Consider the following 20125-nt stretch of genomic DNA (forward strand, 5'->3'; position numbering starts at 1 on the left):
GAGAAGTTTTGGTGGAGTTGCAGAAGTCAAGATTTCCACAACCTCCAGTTGCTCTCACTGGCGTTTCCAACTTAAACAGTGAAAACGCAGGTGGGGAGGGGGGAGGAGAACAACTTTTTCAAACTTACTGACTCAGATGCAAACAGAGCAGAGTGGTGGGAAATGAGGCAAGTAAGGCTGTATACCTAATTATTTTATGTAACCAGCATTAAGACCATCAGGAACTGAACACCAATTTGCCTGCATAACTTAGTGCTGAGAAATCAGCAGGTTGTTTTCCCTCCAAGCTGTTGTGCTGACATTTTGGTGCCAGGTGTCCAAGAGTTACTTCCTTAAAAATTAACAAGCTTTTCCAAGCCTCAGTCCTTGATGACTGGTCAGCAAGGGAACATTTTGCTCCCTGCTGGAATCCAATTTTAGTCTGGTGCACAGCAAGCTTTCTGTCGGCTTTCTGTTGCAGTTCAATGCTTAAAGTGCTGGGAACGTATCCATTTAACAGGTTTGTTCCTTGGTTAATTATACACTTCAAATCCTCCGGACCCAACTGAGTCTTACCTACTATTTTAGGATACTAATCTTTATCCCCCCATCATGTTACCCAAGGGTCATCTATGTTTGAAAGGGAATCAGGGTTAACCCCATTTTTCTCCCACCCAGGTTAAAGAAGCTGGTGCTAGCAGAAATAGCAAGGGGAGAAAGTGCAAATGGCTAACTATATTCTGGCTGTTGTGGAAAAGTTCCTCAGCATTTGTCTTATAGTAGTTAGACTGAATTAATCTGGTTACTGTTAACCAGTATATGTTAGTGCACAAAAGATTATGGCTTTTAAAATGAGCTCCGTGTTACAGGAAGCAGAATGAAGGGAGCTCTGCTGCTACATGGTCTGTTATTATTGGGGTCAAGTTTATTGAAGTTGGTGTTTAACACCTTGCCTGTTTTAAGTCCCGCTGAGCTGGAAGTCAGCAGTTTTAAACAGGCTGTAATTAAATGAATGACAGGTTCAGTGTACAGCTACTTGCTGTGATTGCCATCCAAAAGGAAAAAAGGCTAGGATACACGCTGGTGAGGCATGGATGGAAAACAACCTTAGTCAAAAGCAAGGCACGAAGGCAATGGACTCGAAACAAAAAGCAACTAAAAAATGTGGACCAGAAGCTGAAAGAAGCTCACATCCCAGCTCGTCATTTTTTCAAAGCTGCCAGCAGCGAGTTTGGGCAACTCGATTTCTGACTGTCCACCCTGACAAAACAGTTATCTGTTTCTGAAAAACCCCTTCCCTTTTAGGATGTCTCCAATAAAGCACCCAAAATTCAAACAGCCCATGACTGCAAATGACATGGGATCCTGGTTTTCTTCAATTTAAAAAAGATCCCCAATTTTCACATTAAAAAAGTAATCCAAAATCCACTTTTTTCCGTGATCACCAATAGGTATATATATACACATATACGTGTGCATGTGTACGTATGTACACACACACACACACACACACACACACACAGTGGTGATCATGGAAAAATGTGGATTTTGGGTCGAGTTACTTTTTTTAATAGGTTACTTTCTTTGTGTTATTTTTTTCCATGATCAAAATGAAACACCACTATATAAATCGAGACAGAGAGAGAGATATTAGCAGCATTTCATATTGATCACAAAAAAAAAAAAAAAGTGGATTTTTGGTTACTTTTTTTTAATTAAAAAATTGGGATATTTTTAAATCAGAGAAAACCAGGATCCCTGCTAATGACTTCTGAAAAGGTAGGCCTGAGAACAGAAAAATAAATCAAACCCAGGTGAAATCATAATCCAAGCATATTCAGCGCAAGTTTGCCCATATCATCTCCATCTCCACACCCCACCCCTTGCCCTCGTACACAAGTGCCAGTTCCCCTCAAAGCTGGCAGACGACGATCTCTTCCTATCAAAGCTTTCTTTGTTATCGTTGGCTTGATCTCATCTCCGTTAGACTATGCCAAGAGTGGGAAGAGACTGGCACTGTAAGACCTACATAGCGTTCCTCTAAGTTTTGTCAACAATTAAAGAATGTTGTTTGTCGACAAACCGACTTCCTGGCAGATCGCTTTGTTTCTCATTTACCTGCCTGCCAAATGGAACTGCCCAAATCCGCCTGGGGGGACTTCCTCGTGGAGACAAATCCCAACGCATCCTCCAGAAACTGGATCTTCTTGCTAAACTGCATTTCCAAGATCGGGATGGCGTTTGGCATCTTTGCTGACAGCAGCTGGTAAGAGATGTCTGGCTTGCCAATAAACCTCTGACGAACGCTGATCTCATATGGCGTATGCACTTTGATATCATCTACGTCTTTCAATTCGAACCGGTGAATGACCTGAGAATTGCAGTCACTGATTTCCAAGCCAGAAACCAGGAGCGTGAGTTTTCCTGGCTTGACGCTAGCGTCTGTTCTGTGGGTGATGATAACTGGGATCCTGAGAAGAACTTCCGCTTGGTTCTTCGAGTTGGAAATTGTGGCAGTTTCCTTTGGCTTTGTTTCCAGTGGCGATTTCCAGAGTTTGCTGCTAAACGGCCACCAAGAAGGAGATTCGAGTTCAGTCAACAATCTAGTGATGAAAAGCATAACGTAAAAAGAAAGCAAGTCAGTGGACAGTCCATGCCATCCTCTTAATCCAAAGCAAATTAACTGTTTTAACTAAGGAGAAAAACACTAGAAAACAGATTTTATTCTTACAAGCATTTAAAAAAAAAAAAATCACTTTGCATGTTAGAGCATTAAACATCAAAAGATCTCTAAACACTATAAAAAAAATAGCTAAAAGCCTTGACACCCCTTAAGCGAAACAGAATTACACAGACCTATCACCAGGGATCCTGGTTTTCTCCTATTAAAAAACAAAACAAAACACAAAAAACCCAATTTTTGTTTAAAAAAAACAAAACCCCAAAAATCCACATTTTTCCCTGTGATTAAAATGAAACACCATTATAGCTATATTAGTGGTGTTTTATTTTAATCATGGAAATAGGTGGATTTTGAGTTACTTTTTTTAAAACTGAAAATTGGGGATTTTTTAAAATCAGAGAAAACCAGGATCCCTGTCTATCACACTCTGAATCCAATCCTCTGGCAAAAGCAATTGCTTTTGGCAAAACCCATTTATTCTCGTGCCAACAATGTCCTTTACCTTAAATTCCATTTTATTCAATTTAGAAAGTGGAAAATTCAAGAGAGAAGCTGCCCAAGACAGGTCCATGTCAGAGATGGAAACTGAACCAGGGAATCAAGACTCCTACTTTGGACTATGGTGTTTGAGTTTGTTATCCACCAACAAAAGGGCTGAGTTTTGCTCAAAGTTTGAGAATTGGTGGGTAGAAACGGGAGAAGATGCTCCTCATGCATTTTCCCCTCAATGAGATTTGTTCTTTTTTTGACATCTTTTTCCAAACGGGCTATTCCCTCACCATTAGCCACTGCCTTTTAAACATAAAAGGGGGAGAGTAGAAGGGTATAAGACCAATCTCCCCTCCACTGCCTATGATAGACCCTACCAATGAAGGGAAGAGATGTTCAAGTCCTCCCCCATTTGGGAGAATAGGTCAAAATATAAGGTCATACAAAAGTAGGGCTGGAAGGGACTTCACAAGCTCATGTAGTCCAGTCCCCTCTGCTCAAGGCAAAATCATCCCAAATGAAAAATGTTGCAATGAAGACGTGCAACACCTTCACATGCATAGTAAGTGCACAATGGATGGCATTTACTACTGAAAAACTTCAAAAGACATCTTGAAACAACAACTCACTTTACAAGCTTTACTAGTTTATTGGAATTTGTGGGGGACGATTTTGAATTAACGTGTTTGTTGCTTTTTCTGTCCTCTGGCAGAGGTGCCACCCAATGAAGCGACACACTGTGCTGGGGCTATCCTGGTACGGATGTTTTAAAACAGGCACTTGCACAAGTAGAAACGCCGTTGAGAATTCAAGACCCTGATTAGTTTGGCAGCAGACCCAGTTTAAAAGAGGAATATTCACTGAATATTCTTTGTTCACTAGCCATCAGACTTCTACTCAAGATTCAAACCCTGCCCAGGGGGTAAAAAACAAAATTTAAAATTTAAAATAAAATCAAGCTACTTTGAGAGAGAGAGAGAGAGAGAGAGAGAGAGAGAGAGAGAAAGAGAATAGAATAGATACTGGGAACTGAATTTATGAATAAAAAAATGGTAGTTCAAAAAACTGTTGCAAGAACCTGCACCCAACTACAATACAACCATCGTGTATTGACATACGTAGCATGGAAGATAAAGCAATGGACCAGGAGCTTCTGGCTGACTACGGAGGTACAGTAAAACTCCTCAAACAAAAAATGCACTGAGAGAGATGCAGTAGGCTTTGAAGCAAGAGAAGTCAAAAGTTTCACACAATTGCTGCTTTAGAGCCCATGATGTTGCAGGCAGAGAAGAACTGGGCCTGCAAGTGCACTCAACCTCCCCAGATTAAGGCCGGGGTGCCGCAAGTCTGATTTATGATCACAATATGCAGTACTAAACCTACTGTAGGGTTGGAGCAACTCTTCTTGGCTTCTTGAGAGCTCACTGATAGTGCAAACTGCAGGATCAGGGCTGGGGATTTTCCTTAGAGCTGGGACCTAATCTTGTATCTAAAGCACCTTGTAGTCCAGGAACAAACAGATAAACTCGCTGGTCTCTGCAATACCTTGCTTGCATGTCAAACTTATCTTTGCCCCCTGAAACCTCTATGCTCAGGCACGAGAGCAACATTTGGTGTATTGTATATTATGTTGTAGATATAAGAAGACAATGCAGCAAAATCCACGTTATATATACCCGGGTCTTTTGCAAACCACACAATTCATGGCCAGTTCCCAAATGTAGGGTGAGCTGCTCAACTGTTTAATGTGGCTTCTATTTTAAAGGGTGTGCTTGTTTCTTCACACAGCTGGAGCATCCCAGCTGGCCCCAATAGCTGCTTGGGGCTGTAGATACCCCAGGCTGGTTCAGAGCGGTGGACCTGGGGGTGGGGGAGTCACTGGTGCACTTGCACCTTCCCTTGATTCCTGCTCCACCCAAATTGGGTGGTTGTAGCCTTTCTAGGTAGGCAGTACTGAGCGAATCTAATGACTTAATGGCTCATTATAACCTATTCCCTTCCCCACTCTTCATTAACGACCCTCTCTTCTTTTTAAAGGTCTTGATGTTCCACCAATCAAGCCATCCTTTGCTCTGCAATTCTGCCGTCCGTTAGCTCCTCCTGGCAACAAAGCTCCTATTTCACAGCCCTGCAGATCATTTTCAACATGTTCTAAGGGAGTTGGATTTGCTTTCGCTTCAATATGAAACAGAATAATACAGCCCAAGGCCCCTAGCATATTAGTCAAGTGCCTAATTTATGTTTAACTGCAGAAAAATGTGCATGTCATAGATTTCAGACACATTAGGGCTGGAAGGGACTTTGTGAGATTCACTGGGTCTAGCCCCCTGCCCAAAGGGCAGGAGGCAGCTAGGGTCGGATGACCCCAGAAAGATAGCTGTTGTTTTGTGTGTGATAAGGGATCCTGGTTTTGTCAGATTTTTAAAAATCCCCAATTTTCAGTTTAAAAAGAATAATCCAAAATCCACATTGTTCCATGATTAAAATTAAATGCCACTAAATCTATATATATTAGTGGCGTTTCATTTTAATTATTGAAAAATGTGGATTTCGGGTTACTTTTTTTTTAATTGAAAAATTGGGGATTTTTTATTTATTTATTTATTTTTTAAAATCAGACAAAACCAGCATCCCTGGTGATGATGTGCCTCACCATCTGCACCTCCCCTTTCTGAAATTCTAGATCTAGCCCATGTTGGTTCACAAACCTTCATTTGCACAGAGGGCAAAAAAATCTAACTTCATAAAATATCTGGGCTCTGCCATCATCCAAAAATGTGTTACACGTGGGCAAGGTGAGATCAGTCTGAGTTTTGAGCGTTTACAGACGCTGCTGTGTGCTTCTTGTATTTAATAATGAAGTTCTGTTCCTTAGCAAAAAGAAAGCAAATTAACATACTGATCTCTTTACTGCTTTAATAGGGTGCCTCCATAGTACAAAACTTTCACAGCCACCAATACTCCAGAATAAAGAGCAACACAAAAATCACCATTGCCAACAGATTAGTCCATAGTCCTTTAAAAAGTATCTTAGCTCTTAGAGTCCAAATTTCACACATCTTAAGGTCAGAAAGGACCTTATAATCTTCTTGTCTGACCCGCTGCATAAGGCAGGCCTGGAAACTGAAACAAAATTTGTTGCATTGACCCCACAGCAGTTGCTTAATTTAGAGTTTATCACCAAAACAAACGAAGAAACTAAACCCCACCACCCAACCTGGGTTCGGAGTTCAAGTCAGGCAGACTTCAATAGACCCCAGATAATTGTTCTAATAGTTCAGTGATTCTCATCAGAGTACTGCAGCACCCTGGGGTGCCTTAAGATCCTTTCAAGGGTGTTGCAAGGATGCTGTATACTATTAGCACTGTAAGGTATGCAAACATGATTCACAAGATAAACCAGAGATTTAAAAAAGGAATGCGTAGCGGTAAAAATATTCTCTCCTGCTGTGATCTTTCTGAGTTCTCTGCAAGGGAAGAATTGCTCCAGTATTTTTTGTAGTCAAAAAACAAGTGAAAACAAAGAGGTGGCATTTTCTGAGGTGTGCCTTGAGTCTAAAAAGGTTGAGAGTCACTGCAATAGTTAAATATAAATCACTGATAATAATATCCTCACATACTCTGCATAGCCCAAAGAAATTTATTCTAAATCAACAAGAATTAGTAATAAGTCCAGGGAACCTGGTTTTCTCCGATTTTTAAAATAAAAAAATTGAAGATATTTTTTTAAGGTAGCCCCAAATCCAGTTTTCCGTGATTAAACTAAACATGTTTAGTATACCGATATCAATATAGCAGCGTTTCATTTTAAATCATGCAAAATGTGGATTTTGGGGTACTGTTTTTTAAACCAAAAATTGGGGATTTTTTTTTTTTTTTAAATCAGAGAAAGCCAGGATCCCTGGTAATAACAGTTTCAAAAAAATGGGCCTGAAAGTATCCCTTATTAAAGAACTATCCCTCTAATAAGGTTTCACTGAAATCCTCCTGGTTTTTATACATGTGCAGTATAAATATACTCACAGCAAAGCCAACACAGGGGTTTCCTTGCAACCCAGGAAAGTTAAAATTAATAGATCAAAATCTGCTCAACTTCTCAAGATGCACACTCTTGAGCTGAAATCAAGCATGGACACTTTCATCACATGATTATTTTTCAAAAACCAGGATTAAAACAGATACTTTCTTTCAGCTGTCATTTCTCATTGGTGTGCCTCAGTTTTTCTGTCCAAGACACGGGGATAAAGACACTGACCTGTAAAGTGCTTTGGGATCTACTGGTGAATACTGCTAAGACCTAGGTAAAAAAGTGGCAAGTAAATAGCAACGTTTATAGTACTTCAGGATGTATAATTCTAATAGGATGATCAAAACACATGTTTAATGTGTTAATTACTGAAAACAACGGGGTCTGCTAAAGCGTACCTACTAAGTCTCTATAGAAGAAAAGTCCAGCTACACAAATAGTGATAGTCTAGGAGCATAAGATCAGTGAAATATCACCTAGGTATAAAACTAGATCTAGCAAACCTGTCATGTCTAGTCAAAAGGGATTATTTTCTATCTAGAATGAATGATTTCATTACTATTTTATTTTAGGTTTCTAGAAGGCACCTCTGATCCATCTGCTTACTGGAGACAGTCATTCATCCTCTCAAGTTCCTTTAAAAAGTAATGAAGCGATCAGGGTGCAATTCATCCATTTACGCAGGTGATCGCTGTCCCTCAAAAATCGCTCCTAACTTGGAATTTTAAATAGGGTTTAAGTAGTGCAAAAGCCTTGTGGGTACAGAGATGAACATCATCCTATACTCCCTTTGGTGAAGGTAGAGGCTGGTCTGTTGGCTCGTGTGATACCCCATAGTGGCCAAGCTACCTGCCCCACTCCGCCCAACAGGGATAGCAAATGCCTCACTGCCCCACCTTAATGGATGTTGTAAGTCTACCTTAGGAGGCGATTCCCAATCCCCAAGCATGCCCACCAGATCCCCACTTGGCATAGCTTCACCTATTGGCCAAGCCCCAGTCCAGCTCATAGCAACGGACCCAAAATCCACTACTGCTCCATGCCCCACTGGCACCTGTCCCACTAACAGATCCCCATCAGTGCCCTCAAGACACTAACTCACCTTAGGGGCATGAACTGTGGCCTCCAGCCTTCTCCATAGCCGTGCCCACTCCACACAGGTCTTACTCTCAATTCATTCGCCAGCTTGCCAGACCCCTGGTCCTACTAAGGCACTATTTATTTCTCTGGGCTCTGGGCACCATCTTGATTTTACCCCTGCCTTAGCCTGTCTTACTCTGCTCAGCCCTTGGCCTGGGGCCCCTTCACACCCCCTACCCCTTTGCAGGTCCTGAAATGCAGCATGCCCCAAACATCCTGCTGCATGGCCTCCAAATCTCCACTGCAGCCACAACCGGGTCCTCTGCTCAGGAACAGTCACCAGCAAGCCGTTTCCCACTTGCTATGCCGCTGCAAAAGCTTCTTCCCCCTGCTCCCTCCCAGCCTCTTGGACTCCTTTCCAGGCTCGCAGCTTCTGCTCCTTTCCAGCCCAAGCTGGCAGGAGCTCCCCTCCTTGCAGAGTTCAGAGCCACACTGGTCCTTCTGCCCAGGTGTATATCCCCCAAGCTCCTCTTCTTCTGATCAGGTGCCCCCCTGACCAGCCGCAGGTGCGCCTGCCCTTTCAGCTTAATGAGCAGCCTACTGTTGTTTCTCTGGCTAAGCTGCTATGGTTTTCTTCCTGCCTCCCCTGAGCTCTACCCTACTGTTTTATTGCTAGGGAGCAGGTACTTACAACCCTAAAGATCCCTGGTTGCTTCCTACAGCCAGCCCCTGTTTAGCCGCCCGCACCTGCCTGTGGGTCATGTCTGCTGTACTCTCTAATGCCTTAAACAGGATCCTCTGCCTCCCTGTTGCAGTTTGCTCTTCTCCCCAGGAAAAAATCCTTATGGGCATGATCAAGACCTCTTGCAGAAGACTCAGAAGCGATGACTACCATGTACTTCAACATCTTAAGTGTTCTACATTGGGCAATACCAAAACTGTTGCTCTCTTGTGAGGGCAACATCCAAAGCTGATATTGTTCGTGCAACCCCATTTATCCAGATGGCAGAAAATATGAAAGGGTTAATGCAAAACAAATATATCAAGGTCTCCTTCTGCACAGGACCCCATAAACACTGAAAATAGCATGCGAGAAAGATGATCTACACAGCTACTACTCACACAGCAACTTTCAAAAGAGGGCAACTGGCCGAGAGTCGAAAGTTCTCGGTTTCCCTCATCTCTGGCCATTCAAGTAAGAATGTACCGTAAGAGTCAACTGACATTATAATCATTATTTCAGATTTAGCCACTGATCAGAATTAATATTTTGTTTCCCTGTATTACAAGCATGATTTCTGCTTGTATTTCTACAGTTGCACGAAAACCAAACGAAAAATTAAACGAACAATGAAAGAGTCCCCAAAAAGTAAGGTGGGGACTTAAAACACGATTCAGTTAAAGATTGTTATGTGCTGTAAAAGATGTCAGCTAAACCCTAAAAAAGAATCTCAACTAACATTTGTTTGTCTTCCTTTATTCTCCTCCCAGCTGTAAATCCAAGATTCAAAAACTTGTTTTTCAGATCCAGGAAGACAAAATAATACCTCCCAATGCATCTAAATCAAAAATCTAAACAAGCATCTCTTCCAAAAACAATGAAGGCGTATTTACCTTCTGGATCATTGTTTGTTACTACATATATAGCTTTAAAATCTGCTTCCGAAGCCTACAGTTTCTTTGGCTTCTCATTAAAGGATGTAAAGAATATCATCATGGATCATTAGGAAATCAACACTTTCCCTTATACCCAACATCCTTTCAAAAACAGAGGCTTCATCCAAAAGAAACTAGTTTGAACTCCATTATATCAGTTGCTTTATGCAACTCTGCCTTCCAGAAGTAACTCTGTAGGAGATCATCTTCAGGGATCCTGGTTCTCGCTAATTAAAAATAAATAAATAAATAAAAAATGCAAGTTTCAGTTTTTAAAAAAAAGGAACCCCAAATCCACATTTTTTCATGTTTAAAACAAAACACCGCTATATCTATAGATTAGTGGTGTTTCATTCGACTCATGAAAAAAAAGTGTGGATTTGGGGTTATTTTTGTTTAAAATGAAAATTGAAGATTTTTTTTTTCCAGGAAAAAAAACACAGGATCCCTGCTCATCTTTAACATGCACATCAGCTTACAAGCCTATTTCATGTTGACGATGGATTTTTCTTGCACTATACAAAACTACAGGACACAAGGCATTAACTTCAGGTTTCAATAATTGGTAAAACATCTGAAATAGTGACGCCTGACCTTTCAAATTCAGATGCAGATATGGTTTTAGACATTTGACTTCCTACAATATTTAATGCAAAATATTTCTGAGCATTGCAAGTACTCCAGCATCTGATAAGAGAGCTTGGGCCATGTCTTCTGCTTCTTCTATCACAACTAAAGCATGTTTTGCTAGCAGAATTTAGCAAGCCCTTCAGTGTTGCACACAGCAAGGCAGGATCCAGCAGCTCACTGTTCCCTAAAGTCTGCTGGGATGCAACAGGAGTAAGCATTTTAGCTGTGAAACAAGTGCAATGTGAAAACTCACATGGAGAACACAGGTGTTATTTCTACAGTCGATTCTCTGGCTACAGCTGTACTATGGCTAAAATACCTTCCATCCCAAACTGCAGGCTTTGCATACAAGGGGGAAGAAATCCTTCTCTCAAGTCCAAAGCCCTCACTTGTCTCATCCACAGCTGGATGATGCCTCAAGTTAATATTCCAGCTTTGTCCACTTTGTGCAGCAACGGCAGCTGAGCTCAGTCCTGCGGTCACCCATCCTTTGGGGTGCAGGACCCTCTTATGACAAAACTAACCCTGGGATCCATGTGAATGAAGCAGGGATTGACTTTTACCTGGCATGAACATATGCCCTCAGAGATTATTTGCGGCCACCAGGCCAGCAAAGACATTCAACATTTTCTAATCAAGGCAGGGAACTGGAAGAGCGGAGAATTGCATCTTTAAACAAGAGGGCACAAAAAGCAATGTGCAAACGCTGAAAACCCTATGATAAAGTTTCAGACAGGTACAATGCACATCAGTCACCGTTCAAGCTGAAATGGAGCTACCCTACCTGTCGGCTACATCCATGTCAGACTCGATCTTGTTCAGTCCTTTCACGATATTATCAAACTGCTCGCCCTGGTACTGCAGCACCTTGGCCGTGTCCTCCAGCCGCTGCTGGGATCCGGCCAGCAAGCCAGTTAGTTCTTTCCCTTTGGTCATCTCCAAAGACGCTGCTTGGGCTTCAGCTCCGTGCTGCGATAGCAGCTGCTCCCGCCAGAAGTGTTCGAGGATGTTGAAGACCACATTTCTACTGGGCTGGAGGGAGCTGAACCAGTGCTTGGTGTTCTTCTCCAGGAGTGTGAGGGAGCTGAAGATTAAATTGGAAGACTCCTTCTTGATCTCACTGATGCTGGACAGATGGAAGTGGACCAGGAGCTCTCCCGTCTTGTCAGCTGTAAATTTGACTGCGACAGGAGTCAGAGAGAGTCTGCCGGAGACCCATCGTTTCTCAGTGTCCAAGTAATAAGAACAGGGCCAGGTATGGATGCGTATGTCCTCGTTCATCAGCTCGCCCTCGAGATTCACTTCCACAAGGACAAGGGTACTGCCACCTCCAAAGCAAGGAGAAACTAAAGTGAAAATGGGGGAGAAAGCATACAAAGTGATCTGTCAATTAGCACATACATAGGTTAAGGACACCCCTAATGGCATCTCTCTTATGAGTACCCAATCTTAGGGTACGGACAGATAAAATGCTTGCAAGTGCTCCAAATGCCTTTAATGCACTCTAGGTATCATTTATAACCTCACTTTCTTAGTCACAAAGCGGCCCAAAATGTCTGAGAAATGACCCTGGATGGAACAGGAACTGTGACGCGCTTCATGGTCATGTCTGTACCCTCTGGCAAAGTGCATTAGGGAATGGGTTGGTCTGCCAGCAACCCATGGTGCTTTGCTCTGCTTTGCACACACACACACACACACACCACTCTGACTTGCTCCCAACACCACTGCTCTGGGCTCACAAGCCCTGCCACAGAAGTGACCCCAGCACCAGTGACTACCAAGGTGGACATCATCTGGACCACCCCCCTTGGAGCTTGGCTTTGAGAGTGATGCAGTCTCAGGCACCCTCTCACTCACCCACCGCAAGGGCACCAGAAAGTCTGCACCTGCAAAGCTGGAGGCAAGAGGCCATGGACCTGCTCTCTATCCGGGGTGAAGAGACCACCCTCAGGCCCCTAAGAGCCATTACAACTAGACTACCTGTGACAGAGTCATGATAGAGATGACAACCCATGGACACAACCTAGATTGACATCTGTGTCAAGCCAAAGTGGACGTCCTGAAGGCACAAGAGCCCATGATGTCAACCGTGTTTTGGTTGCTCGGCAGGTGATGTGCTCTTAAAGGAGCTGTTGCATATACTGGCCAAAGATACCTCTGTTGAGCCCTGCTTTGTTGCTGGCTGTGGCATGGATGTGAATGTGAGATGTCTGGCCACAGCAACATCACAAACCTGGAGGACTGTGGGGAGCCTTGGTCAAAGCCCTACCTAGGGCAGAGCAAGAGCAAGCAGGACCGAGCCATTATCCTCCTGATAACTGCAGAATACCATGTACCTGTCCTCGGGACAGGGCAGCATCGATGATACCGGGCTTAGGGAGCACCAGCCAATCATCCTGCCAACACCCTGACTGTCGGTCCCACCAGAGCCAAGTAACCCCAAGGCCTGCTTTGAACGAGGCCCAGGCATGGCTAGACCCATAGGTGCCTGCTAACGGGTCTCCAGTACCCTTTGGGCCCAATGGATATGGGGGACCCTGTTCCTCCTCAGTGCAAAGGCAGAGGTGGTTAAAGGCAGCCTGCAGAGGATCCAAATACCATGAGATGTGGGATGCTCCCATCTCCAGTGGCACTAGGACAGTCGTGTATTGTGGAGCCCAGTAAGGGGTCTTTCTGCCTGTGGGTTTTAATCGATTCTGGGATTACCACTTGTCCCAGCCAGGGTGCAGAGAGGGGGTCATCAGACAGTGAGACTGGGAACTTCTCCTGGGTCATTAAGAGACTGTCTAGGAGTCTCCCCCAACTATACAGATGGCCCAGTAAGAAATAGCACAAGACCCTTGCCTCTTGTATGTTCCCTGGGCCATCACGGCTCCTGCAGCACTCCAACCCCACGAGGAGCTCTCGGGCAATTTGCAGACCATTTAGTTACTCCAGCAATTTAACACAAATTGTGTCTCTCTCCTGCAGGGGAGGCTGGGTGGACCTGGCCAGGCTGAGGGTGGGTGGCACATGCCCTCCGCTCCTCCCTGCTCCCCTAACCACAGCCGAAGTGGAGCGAGGGTGGATGCAGGATGCTCACCGTGGGCTCGGGGCTCTCCACTCTGCTGCCTCTACCCTGGGATCCCTGCGTCCCCACAGCTGCCAGGGGCAGGGGAGAAATTTGATCCCAAATTTTATGAAACCTCTTTCCCTTTCTCAGTCGCTGGTGGCTGGAACAATGGCTCCAGTTCCTGGCCCGTGAAAGGGTCTTCCCACTCCTATTCCAGGTTAAGCCCCTGGCCATTCCCCTGGAAAGCCTTCAAAATGATCGAGACATGAAATCAAGGGTAGGACACAGAAGAGGTTTGGCATTTGCCACAGCAGGCAAGTGAAAACCAAGTGTATTCTTGGAGCAATGAGAAAGCACTTGCCAATGGCAACGATTCCTCCAGAGCCCAAAAATTGCGTTTCCCAACAGTGCCAACCACTCCTTTTTTTCATTTATTCCTACTCCTAGAGCTTTTTATGCCTGAATATTACAACCCCTAGCAACACTTGAAACACAATCGTATTAACAAATGGGGAATGCCATGGGCAGCCAAAAGAAAAAAAATACTCTAATGATCGTAGATACTGGTGAGGACTGATGTGACACGAGACCTTGTCAAGCCAATTCAGAGAAGGGAATTAATGTTTTTCGGATGTGCTGTCAAAAAAGGGAACTGCTTACAGAAGACAGGATATGTGGAAGGAGGAGGAGGGGAAGAAGAGGGTGGGAAAAAAGGACAAAAAGGAGTGGACAGAATTAGCCAAGACAATTAACAAAAAAAAAGTACTGATGAATGAATAAATAACTGTGGAGAGAACTGGTTTATTATGTTGCCAGCCCTCAGACTGAGGATAGCTGATCACGAGGTGATGATCATGATGATTAAAACTACCTACATTCCCAAGTGACTTCATCTCCACATTATGTTCTGGATGGTGATCCATCACTTCCTTACGAGCACGCATTGAACACTAATGATTTAAACACTTGTGCGTTAATTATCTCCTTAACAACGTGGATGCATCCTAAGAAAATGACAGCTCAGTGCTGCATTATGTATTCAAGGTGCTCTGGAGCATTATGCAGTGTTATCAATGAAAGATCAGAAAGAGGACATAATCCTCCTCACTTTCCATCAGATTAGTCCACACAGATGTTTACACTGTGATCCTAGCTATTAATTTGACTTCAATGGGATCTGCTTTCCCCTGGGGGAATCCTAAAGCAAGAAAGGTTTTCCTCTTGGTTTGGATTATCAATAATCTGTAATTCCCATACTCTGCAGAACTCCCTGCATTTAGTAATGACCAAATCATTTATGCTCAAGTACAGGAATTCATAAACCCCTGGCAATGACCTTTCTAACCTGATTATTTATATTGCCAGTCACATTTAAAGCCAAAGGGACTACTCACATTAGGATTACTCACACAGGGCCATATTCCAACACCTTTACTCAAATATAGCTCCTTATTCCACAAGTATCTGATGCAAACAAAGTTGCCACCTACAAATTCCAGGTGTATAAGGTAGGCCCTGGCTTTATGTTCAGAACTGCAGCAGTTTAATCCTAGTAGGATTACAATCCCTGCCCCCGCACACACACACAGGTTTGTTTGTTTTTTAATTATCATATTGTATGGCATACAAAACGCATCTTTCCCCTGCAAGACTCAGCTGCTGAAAATTGGGATTACATATTAGTATCATATCATATTATAATTGAGGAAGTATAGTTTTTGAGCACCTTGCACAATTCTCCTATCACCTGTGTTCATTCAGGGAAGATCAATGTCAAGAAATTAAAGGCACAGCAATGGTACACAACTTGCATATTGAACACGTGCCAAAGTCTGGAACAAAATCAACATTTCCCAACTCCAATGCTGTCCCTATTCACTGGAAACGATTGTCTCTCAGATGAAAACGCCTTCAAGACCAGAGAGAAGCAATACATCATCCTACGAAGTACAGATTTGAAAGAGACTGATTCAAAATGTTTATCAAGTCTCAGACTGACTGTTAAAACATTTTTAAGGTTTGAAAAAGTCTGCAAGACTGTCCTTTCCAGTGCAACCATCCAATAGCTTCCCATCCAGAGAGTATTTTCTCCCAGTTCCTTTACATAATTAAGGCTGCACCAAATTCAACTTAAATGCAGCCTTGCAGCCAGGCTGCCATAACTGGCACAAGAAAATACATCTAAAGTCATTTACCTCGAACTGCAGGCTCAGGATCCTCAGGCTGCCATCGTAGGGTTGTCATCTTTCTAAAACCGTTTGTCCCTATTCAAAACTTTTCTCTCTCTTTAAAGTCTGAGAAAAACCAAATGGACTGCAAAAGTGGCAAAATTCTACTAAACCCAAATCCAAAAAGGAAAGCAAAAAATGCTAAAAAATAAAGACACTAGAAAACATATGCTCAAGGCAAGCACCTGTCAAAACACCTCTCTCCAGCTGAAGAAAAGAACTGACTACTGAACACATATATATATGACCTCTTATGTCACAAGACTTTTGACTCACCCTGAGGTTTACAAATTCCTTCCAGGTCCTGTGCCCAAAATCAGAACGTGTAAGCATGAATCTATTGCTGACCATTTCTTCAGAAATTATATTTTTATAGTTTCTGTCTGTGTGTGTGTGTGTGTGTGTGTGTGTATATACACACAGATAGATACACATATCCACACACATTATATATACACACAGACATTATGCACATACACACCTATAGAAATATGTAGAAGATATAGATACACACATATATACAGAGACACATTACGCACGCACGCACACACACACTTCTATAGATATACGTGTTCATATATACATACACATTATACACACATTACACATACACACACACGCATGCAGACAGACATCTGCACTTGTGCACTTAGTAACAGTCATATTTATGTAGCATTTTTTTGTTCCAGGTGATGCCAAAATGCAGTAAAAATGTTAAAAGTGCATACATTGATCATTTAGAAATGACTTCACTCAACAGCGAAGGATAGTCAAAAACAGCACAGCACATGGTTACTGTTTAATAGAATATAACAATTACGTGAGCTGAAGCCAAGGCTGCAAATATCTTGATGACCCGATCATGAGACCTGGCCAAAATATAAGAAAGAAGAGAAAAAGAAGTGGGCAGCCTTGGGGTGGTGGGGATACTGGGAAGCAGACATTAAATCTGCTTTTAAGCAAACAGTTCCAACCATGCACTATGTGTTTATAATGGCTGGAAAAATTATGAGTTTTGATTACTGCTCCTGAACTGCTAAGAAGCTGATAATAAACCCCTGCTCCTCTTACTTCTACCCCAGCTGTTTCTTTTTCTCATCCACCAGTTATAACAGCCTTTTTCCTAGACTGCAGGCAGTCTGAGGCACGGACTGTCATTTACTATATGTTTAACTGTACTGGACACAGTGGAGCCCCCTGATATTTGTTCTTTAGGTGCTACTAGAAATATAAATAATAAATGTTATACATTACTCCACCAGGTATATCAGAGGTGAAAGAAGCCAACTAAAATCTATTTGCCATCTTCCAGGATCACACTGAGATTGTGTCCCATAATATATTTGCTGGAGACTTTTAGTAAGATATGAAAAACCAGCTCCCCCCTCCCAGTCCCACTCTGCATATCCTCCCAGATCACGACCTCCTGACTTGACAAAACCTGCTGGGTGGCCTGACTTGGCATGACTTAGGCCACTTATTTCGATCAAGTATCCCACAAATTAATACCTGAATATCAGGAGTCCCAGCCTGAAATTGAGCAAGTATTTTCCTTTCATTTGGGCCTATTATGTCACGTTACCGGATTACATCTTAGCGTATCACGCTAAATGTTACTTCATCTTTCATATGCATCAGTCAAAGGACATCCAGTAGGCAAAGAAAAGGACTTAATGGCCTTGTATAATACTTTGGTGAGACCTGAAATAATATGGACAAGAACGAAACAGGGGCAGGGAACATCTACCTTGATGTCCAGGGGAATGACTAGCCCATCACGTGACAAGGGGTAATAGTGTGAGGGGAAGACTAGCAAAGGACAGGCTAAGAGCAGATATGATCGCTGTCTATAAATACATCAAGGGGCAAATGGCATGGAGGGAAAAGCATTATTTGCACTACAGGACAATGTTAGCACAAATACAAATGGATATACATCGGCTAGGAATATAGCTGAAAGTTAGAATAAGCCTTTAGAAGATTAAGGTTGTACAAGAACCAGCCAGGAGACGTCAGGGCAATGCAATCTAAATCGTTTTAAACTGGATCTGTTTTATGGCAAGAATTGTATGACATGATGGTCTGAACAACGGGGGCTCAACTCAGTGACTCAAGATTGGTCCCATCCAGTCCTACGATTACAAATCTTTGTATACTACTATCACCCCTACACCGCCATCTTCTCCTAGTCACCCCTTAGTCACCACTTCTTTCAGTCACAAGTCACACACATTTTCCCCTCAGTCTTTCCTAGCTGCCTTCTTAGTTATGCTGTGAATCTCTTAACCCCAGACCACTGTAACTATTCCTGACAATTAACACCCCCTCCTCAAACTGAACACAATACTCCACAACGAGCTGCACAAGAGTTGCACATAATCGAAAGAAAAGGAAACTGGATAAAAAGTTGAGACCCAGGCTGCCGCTGCCACTAAGTCACTCCACGGCCTTGGTCAAGTTCCTTAATGCATGACTGAAGTTCTTCTTTTACATAACAGGGAGAAGGCGAGTCACTGAACATTGTCAAGTGCTTCGGCATCATCGAATGAAACACATTACAGAAGCGTGACTAATTTTTCACAGCCTCTGACACGCTGCTCCAGCTGACTGCTGATGCAAAGTTCACTGTCAACTTGCAGGGCACTCTTGCAGCACTGAGGTACAGCACACTTCCTCCTCTCCCCGCACTTCCTTTTATTTTATTTTTAAATTCATCTCTCGCCCCACACAAATCCACTGCCTTTGGCAGGGGCACTTATTGGTGTTTGGTTTTAAGGGAGGGTGCAGAATTTGTTTAGTTTTTCTGTTGCATTTCTAATCACCCTATACCTCTGTTTCATTGCCAGCCCCATTGAAGTGTGGATGGCAGGAAATCAAAACAACCTGGTAGCTCTTCTGAAAGCCACTGCTAGGCTAAAAAAGGCTCGGCATCCTTATGGATAAAGCAGCTCTGTAAAGCTTGCAAACGCAGCTCCAGAGACACGGGAAGTGTCGGAGGACACAGGATGACAGGACAAGGAGCAATGGGCTCAAGCTGCAGCAAGGGAAGTTGAGGTTGGAGATTAGGAAGAATTTTCTTACTAGGAGGGCAGTAAAGCACTGGAACGGGTTATCCAAAGTGGTGGCATATCCATCCTTGCAGGTTTTTTATATAGATAAAGCCTTGACTGGGATGATGTAGTTGGGTCCTGCTTGGAGCAGGGGGTTGGACTGGATGTGACCTCCTAAAATCCCTTCCCACCCTCATTTTTTATGATTCAAGTGCATGCTCTCAGTTGGGGAAGTGGTAAGGATATAAGCAATGCCCACTAACTACTCAGTGCTGGGCTATGGCATCCCTAAAATAAACAGGCTCCCGGCACACTCAATAAATATTTCCCAGGTGTCCGAATATATGCATTTATGCTACATATATTAATTGCTCCAATGCCTTCATCTGCTTCTCATGTATAGAGTTCATAGACATTAGGGCTGGAAGGGACCTCACGAGATCATCAGGTCCAGCCCCCTGGCCCAAGGGGCAGGATGTCAGCTGGGGTCAGTGGATCCCAGCAAGATATGCATCCAAGCATTTATTCACTTATTTTTTTCTGTTATTGTAGAGATTCCTTTACATCATTCATTTGTTCTTCTAATACATTCTTCTAGTCCTAAATGATGCTAATTTATTTCATTTATTCTATTATATTCCCTATGTAGGAGGTGGGCACATTACAACAGGGGCTGGTCAGTTTTATTCTAATATATTCATTATGATTTCTCTCATGGATTCCTCCGACTTCTTTATTTTCCACGATTTTATGAATTCCTGTGTGTCCGCATACACTTTGTTAGGCTGATTCATTACCCTGCTCAATTCAGAACTGACCACGCTAATTAATTATCTGAATCCTAAAAAACGAGGGTTGGAAGGGATCTCAGGAGGTCACATCTAGTCCAACCCCCTGCTTCAAGCAATTAATTGGGAATTGACCATTCCCATTCATCATTCCAATCATTTCACAATTATCCAGGCTTGTTAATTATCCTATTTCAGAAATGCCCGCCCCGATTCATTATCCTAATTACTTCAGAATTGTCCACCCTTGTTAGCACGGATTCTGGTTTTTCTCCAACTTAAAAAAAAAAAAATAAAAAAATAAATAAAAATTCCCCAATTTTCTGGTTAAAAAAAACCAAAACCCCCAAAATCCACATTTTTCCGTGATTACAATGAAACGCCACTAAGATATAGATATAGAGGTGTTTTGTTTTACCCACAGAAAAATGTGGATTTGGGTTGTTTGTTTCAACCCCAA

The 20125-nt window shown here is 42.8% G+C and overlaps 1 protein-coding gene across 6 annotated transcripts in view; it reads right to left on the minus strand.

Annotated features, from left to right (window-relative positions):
* Positions 1-20125, minus strand: part of SNAP47 (synaptosome associated protein 47) — a 38908-nt gene that overhangs the window by 17957 nt on the left and 826 nt on the right. For 5 of the 6 annotated variants that reach the window (XR_009462743.1, XM_006272549.4, XM_059729248.1 and 2 more), the window contains exons 2-3: positions 11329-11890; positions 2098-2582 (exon numbers count right to left, since the gene is read on the minus strand). Coding sequence is in view for 5 of the 6 variants with exons in the window: in XM_006272549.4 (XP_006272611.2) it covers positions 2098-2582; positions 11329-11825 (982 nt within the window). In the remaining variant the exon portion in view is untranslated. The remainder of the gene's footprint in view (positions 1-2097; positions 2583-11328; positions 11891-20125) is intronic. The other variant, XM_059729247.1, reaches the window with a different exon arrangement.

Source organism: Alligator mississippiensis, chromosome 5 (genome assembly GCF_030867095.1).
Source record: "Alligator mississippiensis isolate rAllMis1 chromosome 5, rAllMis1, whole genome shotgun sequence".
Classification (NCBI taxonomy): Eukaryota; Metazoa; Chordata; order Crocodylia; family Alligatoridae; genus Alligator; species Alligator mississippiensis.